Here is a 15,347-nt window from a genome sequence, read left to right on the forward strand (position 1 = left end):
GCAAAACTTTATTGACCTGGAATTAGTACTAAATTCAGGTAGAACTTAGTATATCTTGTTCTCTAGAGAGCATAAAAATAAGTATGATGATTTAAGCATATGTACTTTGGATGGTGTTCATGTAGATCGTGTCCCTGCTTACAAATATCTGGGCATCTGGATAGATGAAAAGCTGTCTTTTAAAAAGCATATTAATGAGTTAGTTAACAAGCTGAGAAAAAAATGAGCTTCTTCTATAGAAATAGGTCCTGCCTCTCGCTAATTAGTAGAATGCAGATTATTAAGTTGACGTTCCTATTGGTCCTAGACTATTGCGACATCATCTATACGAACTCAGCTGCCACTTCATTAAAGCCGTTAGATGCAGTTTATCATAGCACACTGCAATTACAACTTTTGAGGATCTGGGGACCTAAGCCAAATATTTTCAGTCTCCTGAGGGGGATAAGGTGCTGTCGTGCCCTCTTCACGACTGTCTTGGTGTGTTTGGACCATGATAGATCGTTCATGATGTGGACACCAAGGAACTTGAAACTCTCAACCTTCCGCACTTCAGCCCAGTCGATGTTAATGGGGGCCTGTTCGGCCCTCCTCTTCCTATAGTCCACAATCATCTCCTTTGTCTTGCTCACATTGAATGAGAGGTTGTTGTCCTGGCACCACACTACCAGGTCTCTGACCAACTCCCTATAGGCTGTTTCATCGTTGTCGGTGATCAGGATCACTGTTGTGTCATCAGCAAACTTAATGATGGTGTTGGAGTCATGCTTGGTCACTCAGTCGTGGGTAAACAGGGAGTACAGGAGGGGACAAAGCACGCACCCCTGTTGAGGATCAGCGTGGCAAATCTGTTGTTGCCTACTAGCGGCTCTAGGGCAATTCAGAAACATGATTGAGGACCTTATTACCGATGAATGTGTTTTTTGTTTTATGATTGTGTTTTTCTTTCTGCTTGCGATTAGTATTTTCTGTAATTTATATAACTCAGGCCTCATCTGTAAAAGAGACCTTGGTCTCAGTATGACTGATAAAATAAAGGTTAAATAAAATAAATATCTGGATGATCTGATAATGCATTCCTGAACTTTCTAGGAAATTAGAGAACTTTCGTTTCCACCTGACCCATGACAACACAGTGGAAATAGTATAAAATCAATTCCAGTGTATAGTTTTCTAGAGATGGATATCAGAACAGATCTATGTATCTCACAGAGCTGGTCACAGTGAGTAGCCTACAGAGACACTCTATTCATAGAGACTGTATGTTCAGTAAATATCTAACAGATTCGATCCAGTGTGATCTAACTGATTCGTACATATCCACTCTGATACATATCTACTCTGATCTGAAGGCCTACATGGTCAGTAATTATATTTTGTAACAGATCCTACTACGTTCAGTAAGCATGTCTTTGATCAGCCATATGGCACATGGAATTCTGAGGAAGAAAGTGTGTACCTATGCACATCAAACATATCTCAGATGCAGAGTACATAGGCTATCAATGTGGTTTCCTTTTCAATCCCATGCATATGGCAGACACGTATCTTCCATTCTCAGTAAAAAATGTAATTAATGCTGAAAATGTGCTGTATAAAGCCAAATTCATAAAACCTTTTAAAAGCAACCAAACAACATCATGGAAATATGGGTTGCACTTTATGTTGACACACACTTCAGCAGAAATGCCGTATCACAGTCAATCTTTAGTAGTTAAGTGAATCAGTTCTTTCTCAACACAAACAGACACAGGCACCAGCAGAAACCTCTATCCCTGCTAGATATACATACAGACATGTATGAACATAGAGCAGCTGGTAAGAACAGAGTAAGCATAGATGATTCTTATTTTAGGATAGCTTTAGAGTAATAGTAGAAAGAGGGAAGAAATATGGTACAGTAAATGTCAAGGTAAATGAATAAGACTCACCTTTATAAGAGAGTTTTAGCCGGGGCATATTGCTCTTCGTCTTCTGTGCTCCAGAAATAACCACCATCCCACACAGCAACACCACCATGCCCCAGAAAGAGGCCATGATCCTGGGGAGAGAGAGGCCAGACAGGTCCCTGAAGAACCAGTCCTCTGGAACACAGAATAGATGTCAGCAGAACCAGGATCAGTCCCGGATCAGGGGTAGAATTTCCAGAAAATAAAAAAGTATTGAAATACTGTCAAACAGAAGTCTGTTCAGTCCAGTAATTTTGCAAAACTGGACCAGAACCTGTCCTACGTTCAGGGGTTATGGGTCAGGGGTTCCAGAGACACAGAACCTGAAAATGGAGCAGGGGTATGGGTCAGTGTTATAGACAGCCAATCTAAGCAAGCCAAACGGAACCGAGCCAAACCGAACTAAATGGAACTGAACAGAGCTGAACTGGACCCACACAGCAGACTCAAATCACCTCAGTGTTGGAGGTCAGAGGCAAGGGGAGTCCCACCATACCGATCCTGGGGAGAGTGAGGGGAGCTGGGCTAGAGATCAGTCTTTACGTGGGTCTCTGCTCCAGCAATTCTCTAGTGTTGACTCTATTTGTTTCTCTATTTTCTCTCTTCCAGCATGCCCTCAATTAAAACTCTGTCTTTAGTTAGTAAAGACAAACAGGTCCAGTATGTTCCAGCTCCTAATCCAGTTAGCTTGGGAAACAGTCTTCACTGAGACACTCTATGTCCTCAACATAGCCCAGCTCAGCCTAGCCCTGTCCACACTACACACTGCACACAGAGCAACTGAGAACAGCTGAGGGAGCCAGCACAGCCAGAGAGAGGGGGGTGGAGGGAGTGGAGACGGGTAAGAGAAAGAGCACAGGGACGTGTGAGAGAGCGAGAGAGCTGCGAGAGTGAAAAAGTGAGGAGGAGGGGGAGAGAGAGAGAGAGAGAGATAGAGGAGGGCAGAGAGAGTAGTAGAGATAAGTGCGGTAAGTGAATGTTGTACTGTAAGTGAATCCTGTAACAGAGAGGTTGTGACTGTTTTTTTTCTACACTGAGCTCTACTGTTCAACCTCAGATTTCTCTATTCCTCTACCCTGGACCTCCTCTATTGTCCTTCTCCCAATGTCCAGTTTACCTTATCCTGATATACTGCATCTTTGACAGCAGGACTCTATCAGTACCACTGCCAGGACATTAGGTAATTGGTCTAATGGGTATTAGACAGGTTCGATCCAAGTCACTCAACAGTCTAAATGCTCCATAATAATAGTCCCATACAGCCTCTACAGGCCTGGCTGGCTGTACACCCTACTGTTACTGCGTCTCAGCCAAACACACAATTTACTGGTCAGCCTCGCAAAACAGGCCCAAGGACTTCACTGTCCTTGAAACAGAGAGAGGGAGAGCGATAGAGAGTGAAGAGTGGGGGTTAGACAGAGAGGAGGAGAGGGGTTAGAGAGAGAGCGGAGGAGAGGAGAGGGGGTAGAGACTGAGAAAGAACAAATAGAGATAGAGAGAGGGAGGAGTGTGGGAGAGAGAGAGACAGCAGGAGAGAAAGAGAGAGGGATAGCTAATGGTATTGTAATAACAGCTTGCTACCGTAGTTGCAGTGGGCTACAGACTAGTAGCTCTGAGAACAGACTAAGTTTTAGATTACTGTCCTGTGAAAACACTACCATTACAGTAAAGCTCAGGCCATATCTGGCTTTTGTCAAACATTGATCATTTATAACATGTTTCAGATTAGTATTAGGCCATTAAACATATAGATGTATCTTTATTTACATTTCCTGCTTTTGTTGTGAAGAGTTTTTTATTGAAGTTACACAGCAGTACAGTGAATAGATAACATCCAACAGGCTTTACACTCTGTTACCAATGTACTGACCTTGGAGCTCTCCATTGAGCTTAATTTGGCTCTATGAAACCAAGAATCACTCTAACGGCAAGATTCCAGCTGGTCCTGACATGTCTGCTGTGTCCACATCTGTTCTGACCTGTCTCACACCTCTACTTCCCTTCCTATATCCAAACCCATCAACAGTCATCCCTCTCTCTATCTCTTACTCCCTCCTTCCACCCTGTTTTCCTTCACCCCTCCTCCATTCCCTCCATCAGCAGTTTTCACTATTTCCTCTTCAACCTCTCTATCCCACCTCTTTCACATTTCTTTCTACAGTAGTTATACATCAGTGGAGGCTCCTCAGAGAAGGAAAGGGAGGACCATCATTCTCAGTGAATTTTTTAAAAAGTGAAACATTAAAAAAGTTATCCCTTTTAGATACAACTTTAATAAATACATTCACATGTCACCAAATAATTGATTAAAACACACTGTTTTGCAATGAAAGTCTACAGTAGCCTCAACAGCACTCTGTAGTGTAACACCATGGTGTAGATGGTGTACAGCTAGTTTCCATCCTCCTCTGGGTACATTGACTTCAATACAACACCCAGGAGGCCCATGGTTCTCACCCCCTTCCATAGACTTACACAGTAATTATAACTTCTGGAGGATGTCCTCCAACCTATCAGAGCTCTTGCAGCATATACTGACATGTTGTCCACCCAATCAAAGGATCAGATAATGAATCTAGTACTGAAAGCATAAGCTACAGCTAGCTAGCACTGCAGTGCATAAAACGTGGTGAGTAGCTGACTCAAAGAGAGAGAAAGACAATAGTTGAACAGTTTTGAACAAATTAATTTTGTTAAAAATTAAGGAAAAGAAAGAGAAAGAGAGAGCGAGCTATATTTAGTTGTATTTTTTTCACTTAGCTAACAAATGCAGTTAGTTAGCTTAGCCTATTTAAACAGCTCAAACAGAGAATAATGCTATGCTAGCTGATTATGGCTATCCAACACTGGATCTCTCCCAAGTCAAGGTAAGCTTTTGGTTTTATTAATTTATTGCCACCGGGGCCCACCAGTGTAACTGCCAAACTGCTTGTAGCGGGTTTCGGCATTACTAACGTTGTTAGCTAACATGATGACAACAATGTAGGCTTTGTGTAGCGGTTAGTGGTTATGATAGGAAGGTTTGGCTTAGAAAGTTTTTTTCGCCTGATCACAGACAGCTCATGTGTTGTGCACTGAAGTCCATAAGCAAAGGGAAAAGGTGAAAGGAGGAGAGTGCGTAGATGCGAGAAGGAAATATACAATGATCTGGCTGCTATGAAAATGATCTGTGATTGCGTGTGACTATCGGTCTATTCATTCCTGCGATTCTGTTGAAAATGTTTCTTAAAAGGAAGCAAATAGAATGAAACGGGGTTAAACAGTCCTGAATTTGTCCAATAGAAACTCTCGTTTTGCAACTGCTTCAATAATGATTAAACTCTAGATTAGCTAGATGCAGGCAAGAGTGTGCAACGCGGTATTGAATGTGTCACTGTCTGTCACCTTGCTTACTAAAATTGTTCTCTCGACCTGTGTACCTACTTGTATACTTACATTTATAGGCTAGTTTGTACCAATCTCATGATGGGTACAGGGATAATTAGAGTATCATGTAGTAGCCTAAACCTATCGATGTTACATTCAGCTGGGTAATGGGATACTTGTATGAATGACAGTCATCCAATATGCTGTAATATAAAGAAGGCCATGATTTTTCTCCCTCATCTTAAACTTCACCTCCCGCCACTGTTTTACATCTGTTTCTCTCTCTCCTTCTCTGTGAGATCCCTCTTTCTACAGACAGACATCATAATTACTATTAATCGTACTGAGATCACTTGGTAAGGCTTGCTATACTCTGCTGCCAATGCTTACAGTAAGCTTTCATCAGTGACAGTTAAAACATCATGGTTAAATATAAAAAGCTTTTATAAAGGTACTGTCATGTAATTGTAGAGTTGTGTTGAGATGGTGTAAAGTTACTTAGCACTGTATTCCAATGCTGTGAAGTTTTTGTATTTGTAAGTACCTAGAACCTAGACTGGCCTAAAATTATAGATACTGTATGTTTTGTGATGGAAAGTGTTATGTTGGTGCTTTTCTATTTATACATTTCTGTGTCCTATGTTTGTGCTTTTCTAATAACAGTTTTCTTTGTTATTGTAAGTGACTGATTGAACGAACCCTCACTATGAGTATCTGAAATTTGGCAGTACGCCAAGACCCTTGTTTTGAGAACCAAAGATATCTCAGTTTCAAGATCTCCGCGTAGAGTGAAGAAGCCTTGTGAGGTATTGGTCTGTCACATGCATGACCCAGTATTGGTCAGTCACATGAATGAAGAAAATGTTAATGATGAATTAATTATAATTGAATAATCTAAATAATGCAAATATAACTTGTCTGTATATAAGAGATATAACGAGACTGCCCCGGCAGAGCTCCTGACAGACGTTCACTATCGTGCATCAAGTTTGTTGGAACCTCTCCAGCGCACTGATAAATAACAATGATTAATTTAATATTGACTTTGAGTGTCCCTGTGTAGTATTTCCACGACAGTATGTTCTAGAAAAATTATATATTTCCTAAATGCATAATTGAACTCTAAATTACCCTGTTACTTAAATTAACCCTCAAACTACCAACATATTTTACTGTAATACCCTTGTTAAAACCAAGTATAGAGTTTATTTGTTATAATTAATTGGTATTAGATTTAAAAGGTGGTTGAATTGCTCCTGATTTGTAATGTCGTTAATACATTTATTTTGAAGCAATGTTTTTTTAATGTACAAGTGAATAGGTTGGTTTACTGTTAAGTTTAAGTTTCCCATGTATCTTGTTAAGTTTTGACCATTAAGGTAGCTTGTTAAGCTGGGAGAGTTGACCTGGTTAACAGGAGGGCTGGGAGAAAAAGAGAGAGGAGAGACATTATCGGTGTGGTGAAGAAAAAAACAACTAAAGGAGATGATAAGGAGAGAACAAAGACACACCTACAGAGTTTTGAAGGGAGATCCTGATAGTTTTTTTTATAAGAGAGTATTATTATTTTGTTAAGAAAGACCTATTGGACACTGAAGCTGCCTTTGCATTGGGGAGACATTCGACATCCTCGAGGTTAGCCTAGCATCATGCAAGGCCTCTGCAAAGGCGGAGGTGTTGCTAACATTTACGATGGCAAATTTCAATTTACAAAAAAAAAGACAGCATTTTTGTCTTTTGAGCTACTAGTCATAAAATCTATGCAGCCTACTCAATCACTTTTTATAGCTACTGTTTACAGGCCTCCTGGGCCGTATACAGCGTTCCTCACTGAGTTCCCTGAATTCCTATTGGACCTTGTAGTCATGGCAGATAATATTCAAACTTTTGATGACTTTAATATTCACATGGAAAAGTACACAGACCCACTCCAAAAGGCTTTGTGAGCCATCATCGACTCAGTGGGTTTTGTCCAACATGTCTCCGGATCTACTCACTGCCACAGCCATAATCTGGACCTAATTCTGTCCCGTGGAATAAATATTGTGGATCTTAATGTGTTTCCTCATTAACCTGGACTATCGTACCAGCATTTTATTACGTTTGCAATCTCAACAAATAGACAGTATCGCGCAGTATCGAAGAGCCCTCACTGCTGCTCGAGCATCCTATTTTTCCAACTTAATTGAGGAGAATAAGAACACTTATACTATATCTCTTGACACATTGATGACAATAGTCATGGCTTCTAAACATTCAAGCTGCATACTGGACCCTATTCTAACTAAACTACTGAAAGAGCTGCTTCCTGTGGTTGGCCCTCCTATGTTGAACATAATAAATGCCTCCCTATCCACCGGATGTGTACCAAACTCACTAAGAGTGGCAGTAATAAAGCCTCTCTTGAAAAAGCCAAACCTTGACCCAGAAAATACAAAAAACTATCGCCCTATATGGAATCTCGCATTCCTCTCAAAAAATGTGGAAAAATCTGTTGCGCAGCAACTTACTGCCTTCCTAAAGACAAACAATGTAAACAAAACACTTCAGTCTGGTTTTAGACCCCATCATAGCACTGAAACTACACTCATGAAGGTGGTAAATTACCTTTTAATGGCGTCAGACCAAGTCTCTGCATCTATCTTCGTGCTCCTAGACCTTAGTGCTGCTTTTGATACCATCGATCACCACAATCTTTTGGAGAGATTGGAAACCCAAATTGGTCTACACGGACAAGTTCTGGCCTGGTTAAATCTTATCTGTCGTAAAGTTATCAGTTTATCTCTGTGGATGGTTTGACCTCTGACAAATCAACTGTACATGTCGGTGTTCCTCAAGGTTCCATTTTAGGACCACTATTGTTTTCACTATATATTCTACCTCTTGGTAATGTCATTCGGAAACATAATGTTAACTTTCACTGCTATTCTAGCAGCCGGGTATAGCACTAAAAAAAGTAGAGCATTGCAGTAGTCTAATCTAGAAGTGACAAAAGCAAGGATACATTTTTCTGCATCATTTTTGGACAAAATGTTTCAGATTTTTGAAATGTTACGTAGATTGAAAAAAGCTGTCCTTGAAACAGTCTTGATATGTTCGTCAAAAGAGAGATCAGCTGTACATTTCAATGAAACTTGGTGAAGCCCCAAAATTGCCCTCCCTGGAAGCCTGTGTTTCAGACATAAGGAAGTGGATGCTGGAAAATGTTTTACTTTTAAACTTGGACAAAACAGAGATGCTAGTTCTAGGTCCCAAGAAACAAAGAGATTTTCTGTTGGATCAGACAATTAATCTTGATGGTTGTACAGTTGTCTCAAATAATACTGTGAAGGACATCGGCGTTACTCTGGACCCTGATCTCTCTTTTGACAAACATTTCAAGACTGTTTTAAGGACAGCTTTTCTCCAAGCACTTGATGGTTTTTGCTATTGCACTTGAAGAAACTTACAAACTCTTGAAATGTTCCGTATTGACTGACCTTCATGTCTTAAAATAATGATGGACTGTCGTGGATGGGAAAGGAAAACCCAGAGTTACCTTTGCTGCAGAGGACAAGTTCATTTGAGTTACCAGTCCCAGAAATTGCAGGCCAAATAAATGCTTCACAAGTAACAGACATATCTCAACATCAACTGTTCAGAGGAGACTGCATGAATCAGGCCTTCATGGTCAAATTTCTGCAAAGAAACCACTACATCAATAATAATAAGAGATTTGCTTGGGCCAAGAAACAAAAGCAATTGACATTAGACCAGTGGAAATCTGTCCTTTGGTCTGATGAGTCCAAATTTGCGATTTTTGGTTCCAACCGCCGTGTCTTTGTGAGACGCTGAGTAGGTGAACGGATGATCTCCGCATGTGTGGTTCCCACCGTGAAGCATGGAGGATGAGGTGTGATGGTGTGGTGGTGCTTTGCTGGTGACACTGTCAGTGATTCATTTAGAATTCAATGCACACTTAACCGGCATGGCTACCAATTCTGCAGGGATACACAATTCCATCTGGTTTGCTCTTCTTGTGACTGTCATTTGTTTTTCAACAGGACAATGACCCAATACACCTCAAGGCTATGTAATGGCTATTTGACAAAGAAGGAGAGTGATGGAGTGCTGCATCAGATGACCTGGCCTCCAAAATCACCCGACCTCAACCCAATTGAGATGGTTTGGAAAGAGTTGGACCGCAGAGTGAAGGAAAAACAGCCAACAAGTGCTCAGCATATGTGGGAAATCCTTCAAGACTGTTGTAAAAGCATTCCAGGTGAAGCTGGTTGAGAGAATGCCAAGAGTGTGCAAAGCTGTCATCAAGGCAAAGGTTGGCTTCTTTAAAGAATCTAAAATCTAAAACATATTTTGATTTATTTAACACTTTTTTGGTTACTACATGACTCCATAAGTGTTATTTCATAGTTTTGATGTCTTAACTGTTATTCTACAATGTAGAAAATAGTGTAAATAAAATAAAACCCTTGAATGGGTAAGTGTATCCAAACTTTTGACAGGGACTAAAATCGCCACTGGTTGGAAGTAGGTGTTTTTGGCTGCTGTCAAAATGAACCCAAACTTAAAAATTCCATATTGATACAGAAACACAAAATTGCTAAGAGCAAGTTGATTGACAAAGTAATGAAAAAATGTAAGATTTGAATAAACCACCTTTGAGCCATGATCAAAATGACCCCAGTCAGTAGTTTGAGGGTTAAAGACCTTTAAGTAAGTTTACTAGGAAATTATTATGTGTATTGTTGACTGCTTTGAAGTACCAGAAAGTCTACTGATATTACATCACTTCTTGGTAGATTTCTCAGTTGCTCTTGCAAATACAAAAGCTGCACTGTGTAGCTGGAACCTCAGCCATTCAAGGGGACATGGATATCTAACAACCTATCTTTAAGTAAGACTCAGTGGCGACGAAGTTACCCAATCTTATCGGTGCCCAAAGCGGTCAGCTCACGGTGTTATGGCACAACGTACGCCCTGTGTATTTCTGAGAAAACTGTGACGTGTTGAAGGATTGTCCTCTCCTGGTTTCTGAGGTCATAAATGCACAATGTCCCACTCCTCAACTGTGCCCTTGATATTTTTTCTATGTGCTCATCAGGTTCTCAAACATGCAAGGTCTAAACAACATGATGAAAGGGATTCAACATGGTTCATCCTACAGACAGACCTACGCCATGCTGAGTGAGTGACTGGCTCTATCACAATACAAAACATCCTAGGTATATACAGTACGTAGGACATGGATTTCTGGGGAAGTTCCCACAAGGGTAGAGTACTCAGACACTTGGCGGCTGATCACATAGAGACATACACCATGCTCTCCATATCTCTCTCTGTCTGATATGTATATAGTATTCCTACACTCATGCAGTCACACAAGGAAGTTCCAAGAAGCGAACTGGAAAACTGTTGTTGTTATATGAGCTCAGTGAGATGATCACATGATACTTTGAATTCAGGACAGGACAGAAGCACTGTTTGGTCCATGTACACTGTTTTAACAGTTACAGTGGGGGAAAAAAGTATTTGATCCCCTGCTGATTTTGTACGTTTGCCCACTGACAAAGAAAGGATCAGTCTATAATTTTAATGGTAGGTTTATTTGAACAGTGAGAGACAGAATGACAACAAAAATATCCAGAAAAACGCATGTCAAAAATGTTATAAATTGATTTGCATTGTAATGAGGTAAATAAGTATTTGACCCCTCTGCAAAACATGACTTAGTACTTGGTGGCAAAACCCTTGTTGGCAAACACAGAGGTCAGACGTTTCTTGTAGTTGGCCACCAGGTTTGCACACATCTCAGGAGGGATTTTGTCCCACTCCTCTTTGCAGATCTTCTCCAAGTCATTAAGGTTTCGAGGCTGACATTTGGCAACTCAAACCTTCAGCTCCCTCCACAGATTTTCTATGGGATTAAGGTCTGGAGACTGGCTAGGCCACTCCAGGACCTTAATGTGCTTCTTCTTGAGCCACTCCTTTGTTGCCTTGGCCATGTGTTTTGGGTCATTGTCATGCTGGAATACCCATCCACGACCCATTTTCAATGCCCTGGCTGAGGGAAGGAGGTTCTCACCCAAGATTTGACGGTACATGGCCCCGTCCATCGTCCCTTTGACGCGGTGAAGTTGTCCTGTCCCCTTAGCAGAAAAACACCCCCAAAGCATAATGTTTCCACCTCCATGTTTGACGGTGGAGATGGTGTTCTTGGGGTCATAGGCAGCATTCCTCCTCCTCCAAACACGGCGAGTTGAGTTGATGTCAAAAAGCTCCATTTTGGTCTCATCTGACCACAACACTTTCACCAGTTGTCCTCTGAGTCATTCAGATGTTCATTGGCAGACTTCAGACGGGCCTGTATATGTATTCTTGAGCAGGGGGACCTTGCGGGCGCTGCAGGATTTCAGTCCTTCACGGCGTAGTGTGTTACCAATTGTTTTCTTGGTGACTATGGTCCCAGCTGCCTTGAGATCATTGACAAGATCCTCCCGTGTAGTTCTGGGATGATTCCTCACCGTTCTCATGATCATTGCTACTCCACGGGGTGAGATCTTGCATGGAGCCCCAGGCCAAGGGATATTGACAGTTCTTTTGTGTTTCTTCCATCTGCAAATAATCGCACCAAATGTTGTCACCTTCTCACCAAGCTGCTTGGCGATGGTCTTGTAGCCCATTCCAGCCTTGTGCAGGTCTACAATCTTGTCCCTGACATCCTTGGAGAGGTCTTTGGTCTTGGCCATGTGGAGAGTTTGGAATCTGATTGATTGATTGCTTCTGTGGACAGGTGTCTTTTTTACAGGTAACAAGCTGCGGTTAGGAGCACTCCCTTTAAGAGTGTGCTCCTAATCTCAGCTCGTTACCTGTATAAAAGACACCTGGGAGCCAGAAATCTTTCTGATTGAGAGGGGGTCAAATACTTATTTCCCTCATTAAAATGCAAATCAATTTATAACATTTTTGACATGCGTTTTTCTGGATTTTTGTTGTTATTCTGTCTCTCACTGTTCAAATAAACCTACCATTAAAATGATAGACTAATCCTTTCTTTGTCACTGGGCAAACGTACAAAATCAGCTGGGGATCAAATACTTTTTTCCCCCACTGTACATGAGATATATCTATTTCATACACAAACTACCAGATACAATCAATAAGATATTTTCACAATTAAAAAATAAAAGCGAACCGTTTTCCTTTACTATCACATACTGTTTTGATATTTCCACAATCAACAGATATCGCCAAGTTTTTACAAACAAGGTTAAAACTGGAAAATGTAAATAAAAACCATCAATCAACACACAAAGCCATAACCAGAGAGTCATCAATCATAGACTAAACAAGAGGACGGTTGTCTTTCTTCTTAAAGCGGGTAAAGTGGGACGTTACTCCTTAACAAACGTCTGACAGTTAGCAAGCTGTCTCCCTACCATAGTGAATGATAATGAGTTATAGTGAGGATGCTCTGGCCATAGACTCAGGACTGATAGAACCGACATAACCCTGAAATCCACATCATTTCACACCCAATATCAGAATGAGCAGAATAAAATGTGTCATTGTTGAATGTTTTTAACACCGAGCAAGACACTGAGTTATGTTGTGTACCGAATTCAGAATTTAAGTCATTCAACATTTCAAATGGCACATCTGGTCATCAGTGCTCTACCCACCACAGAACCTAACTTTGAATGGGGATATGTGTTCTAGTTATTCTAGGTCTATGTATCTGGTCTAGGCTTACAGCTGATGGCAGGGACCACTAATAGGCCGTAGCAGAGTGTATAAAGACCCTTCAGACACACAGAGAACAGCAGAACTAATCCCCTACTGAAACGGATGGACTCATGGTTATGGTAATGTGGCCACACACACACACACGCCCACACACACACACACACACACGCCCACACACGCCCACACACGCACACACACACACACACACATACACACACACACACACACACACACACACACACACACACACACACACACAGAACGAGTGTCACACATAGTACTTCCTAAACAGGCTGGATTAAGAGGTGGAACAGACAGGAGCTTTTATCTGAAACTGGGGACTGGCAGCGTTGCGACACTAGTTCATTATTCTGAGGATGTAACCCTATCTGCTACGCTGAGCCCAGACAGAACTATTGTTGAGATGGATGACTGGTGAATGGCCCACTTGAGATTAATAAAACACACTTTGTCTTCTTTCCCATCTGTTGACAACTGGGATTGAATTATAATTCAATCTCATGGAAGGTTATCAGTTTGTTAGAAGAGTGCAACCAACCTCCTGTGTTCAGACTCCTAGACAGAGAGGGGTGAGAATCCTTCCATTCCTTTTAGGGAATGTATTCAGGACAACTCAAGAGTCCTCCACTGCTCCCTCTCCTCCTCTCGTCACCCCTTCAACTGTTCTCCTCCACTTCTCCAACCATCTGTACTTATTTCAGTCCCTTTCTCCACCTCTCGTCCTCATGTCTTAAGTCCTCTTTTCCTCCTCTCTTCTTTCCACCTCGCTCCACTCATCACCCCCTATCACCCCAAACTTTTCTTCCTATCTCTATCCTCTTCCATTACCCCTCTCTTTTCCTCTCTCTCCTTTCCTCTCCTCCTTTCTTCACTCCTCTCTCTTGTGCTATCAAATCTCCTGAACCTGACACAAACTCTCACTCTCTCCTCTCTCTCCTTCTCACTCTCCTTTTCTCGGTCACAGTGTCTGATTTCATCTTTACAACCTTGTAAACCTCTGAATATTGGTCTCCTCTGCCTCTCCTTTCAGCTCAGTTACAGTTCAGAAACACACAAAATTACATTAGTCTAGTTTAACAGATATGTCCTTTATTATTCAGACAGTATCCAGTAGGTCCGTGGAAATTCAGAGCTCAAAGAGAGTGTCTGTGTTTCAAGGAGGCAGAGTCTAAACTCAACTGAGAGGACCTCAAGTGGTTTCACCTCAAAGGACTGAAGAGCATTAAACTCAGATGTTTCTGGGGTGAGAGGGGGAAGGGGTTGAGTTTATCAGACAGTAGAGTGATTGTGGTATGTTATGAATTGGGGGTTAGTGGAAGGGTTCTGTTAATACCCATTGGGATTCAGGATCCCCCATCAGAACTCACTCAGCCCCTCTCAAACAATTCCACCCCCATCGCTGCACCCCCCCTCCCCCCAACTCTCATATCTCTCCAACCTAATCCTGCTCAAGACCCCCTTCCAGACCAGCCCTACTACCACCGCTGTCTCAAAACAGCCCTGCACCCTTAACTCACCATCAACCTTTCTCCCCTCTCTTTCAGTCTCTTTACTCCACTCCCCTCCACTCTCTCTCCCCTCCCATCGATTCTCTCTCCTTTCCACTCCACAGGGGTGGGAGCATAATCCCCTAAATGAGAGTATTTGGCTAAGTAAATTAACCACATAGTCTGAAATCAGCAACTGAACCACAAGCATGCATGTACAGCAGGGGTAGGCAACTAGATTCAGCCGTGGGACAATTTTTGTTGGAGTGAATGGACGGACGGACGGACGGACGGACGGGGGTAATTACAATAATTTGTACAATTAAATCCAAAAAGAGATTATATTTGAAAATAACAATCATTTCATACCTTGATTACATTGACACACGATCACATATGTCAACTCTTTCTATTTGTGAGAATACTTGGGGTAATATTTACTATATTAACAATTTGTTTTGCAGAATTCCAGAATTCCTTGCGGGACGGTTTTGGCTTGCGTCTGTTGCCGACCCCTGATGAACAGACATCTCCCTAACCACGTACCGACCCCCGTCAATAGAAGACTGTCTACACAGTCAATACTTTTCCATTTACCCACATACCCCCTACAATACGCATTCAACATCTGAATAGTTACTGTAACAGGTCCAATGCTGAAGAAATGAACCCAGATATAAATTACTTGTCTTACTGTTACTGTTATGATGCAGTGGCTGGGCTGATGTTACAGTTTTTTACAATCACTTGGGCACTAATTTCAGAACCTTGTGGTCATTTT

The 15,347-nt window shown here is 41.6% G+C and overlaps 1 protein-coding gene across 4 annotated transcripts in view; it reads right to left on the minus strand.

Annotated features, from left to right (window-relative positions):
• Window positions 1-15,347, minus strand: part of LOC115196711 (semaphorin-3ab-like) — a 118,129-nt gene that overhangs the window by 53,577 nt on the left and 49,205 nt on the right. Inside the window, exons 1-2 of one of the 4 annotated variants that reach the window (XM_029757556.1) lie at window positions 2,405-2,782; window positions 1,932-2,272 (exon numbers count right to left, since the gene is read on the minus strand). In XM_029757556.1, the coding sequence (XP_029613416.1) occupies window positions 1,932-2,037 (106 nt within the window). In that variant the 5' untranslated portion in view covers window positions 2,038-2,272; window positions 2,405-2,782. Of the gene's footprint in view, window positions 1-1,931; window positions 2,783-15,347 lie in introns of those variants that run through there. The other 3 variants (XM_029757560.1, XM_029757558.1, XM_029757557.1) reach the window with 3 other exon arrangements.

Source organism: Salmo trutta, chromosome 7 (genome assembly GCF_901001165.1).
Source record: "Salmo trutta chromosome 7, fSalTru1.1, whole genome shotgun sequence".
NCBI classification, from domain to species: Eukaryota; Metazoa; Chordata; class Actinopteri; order Salmoniformes; family Salmonidae; genus Salmo; species Salmo trutta.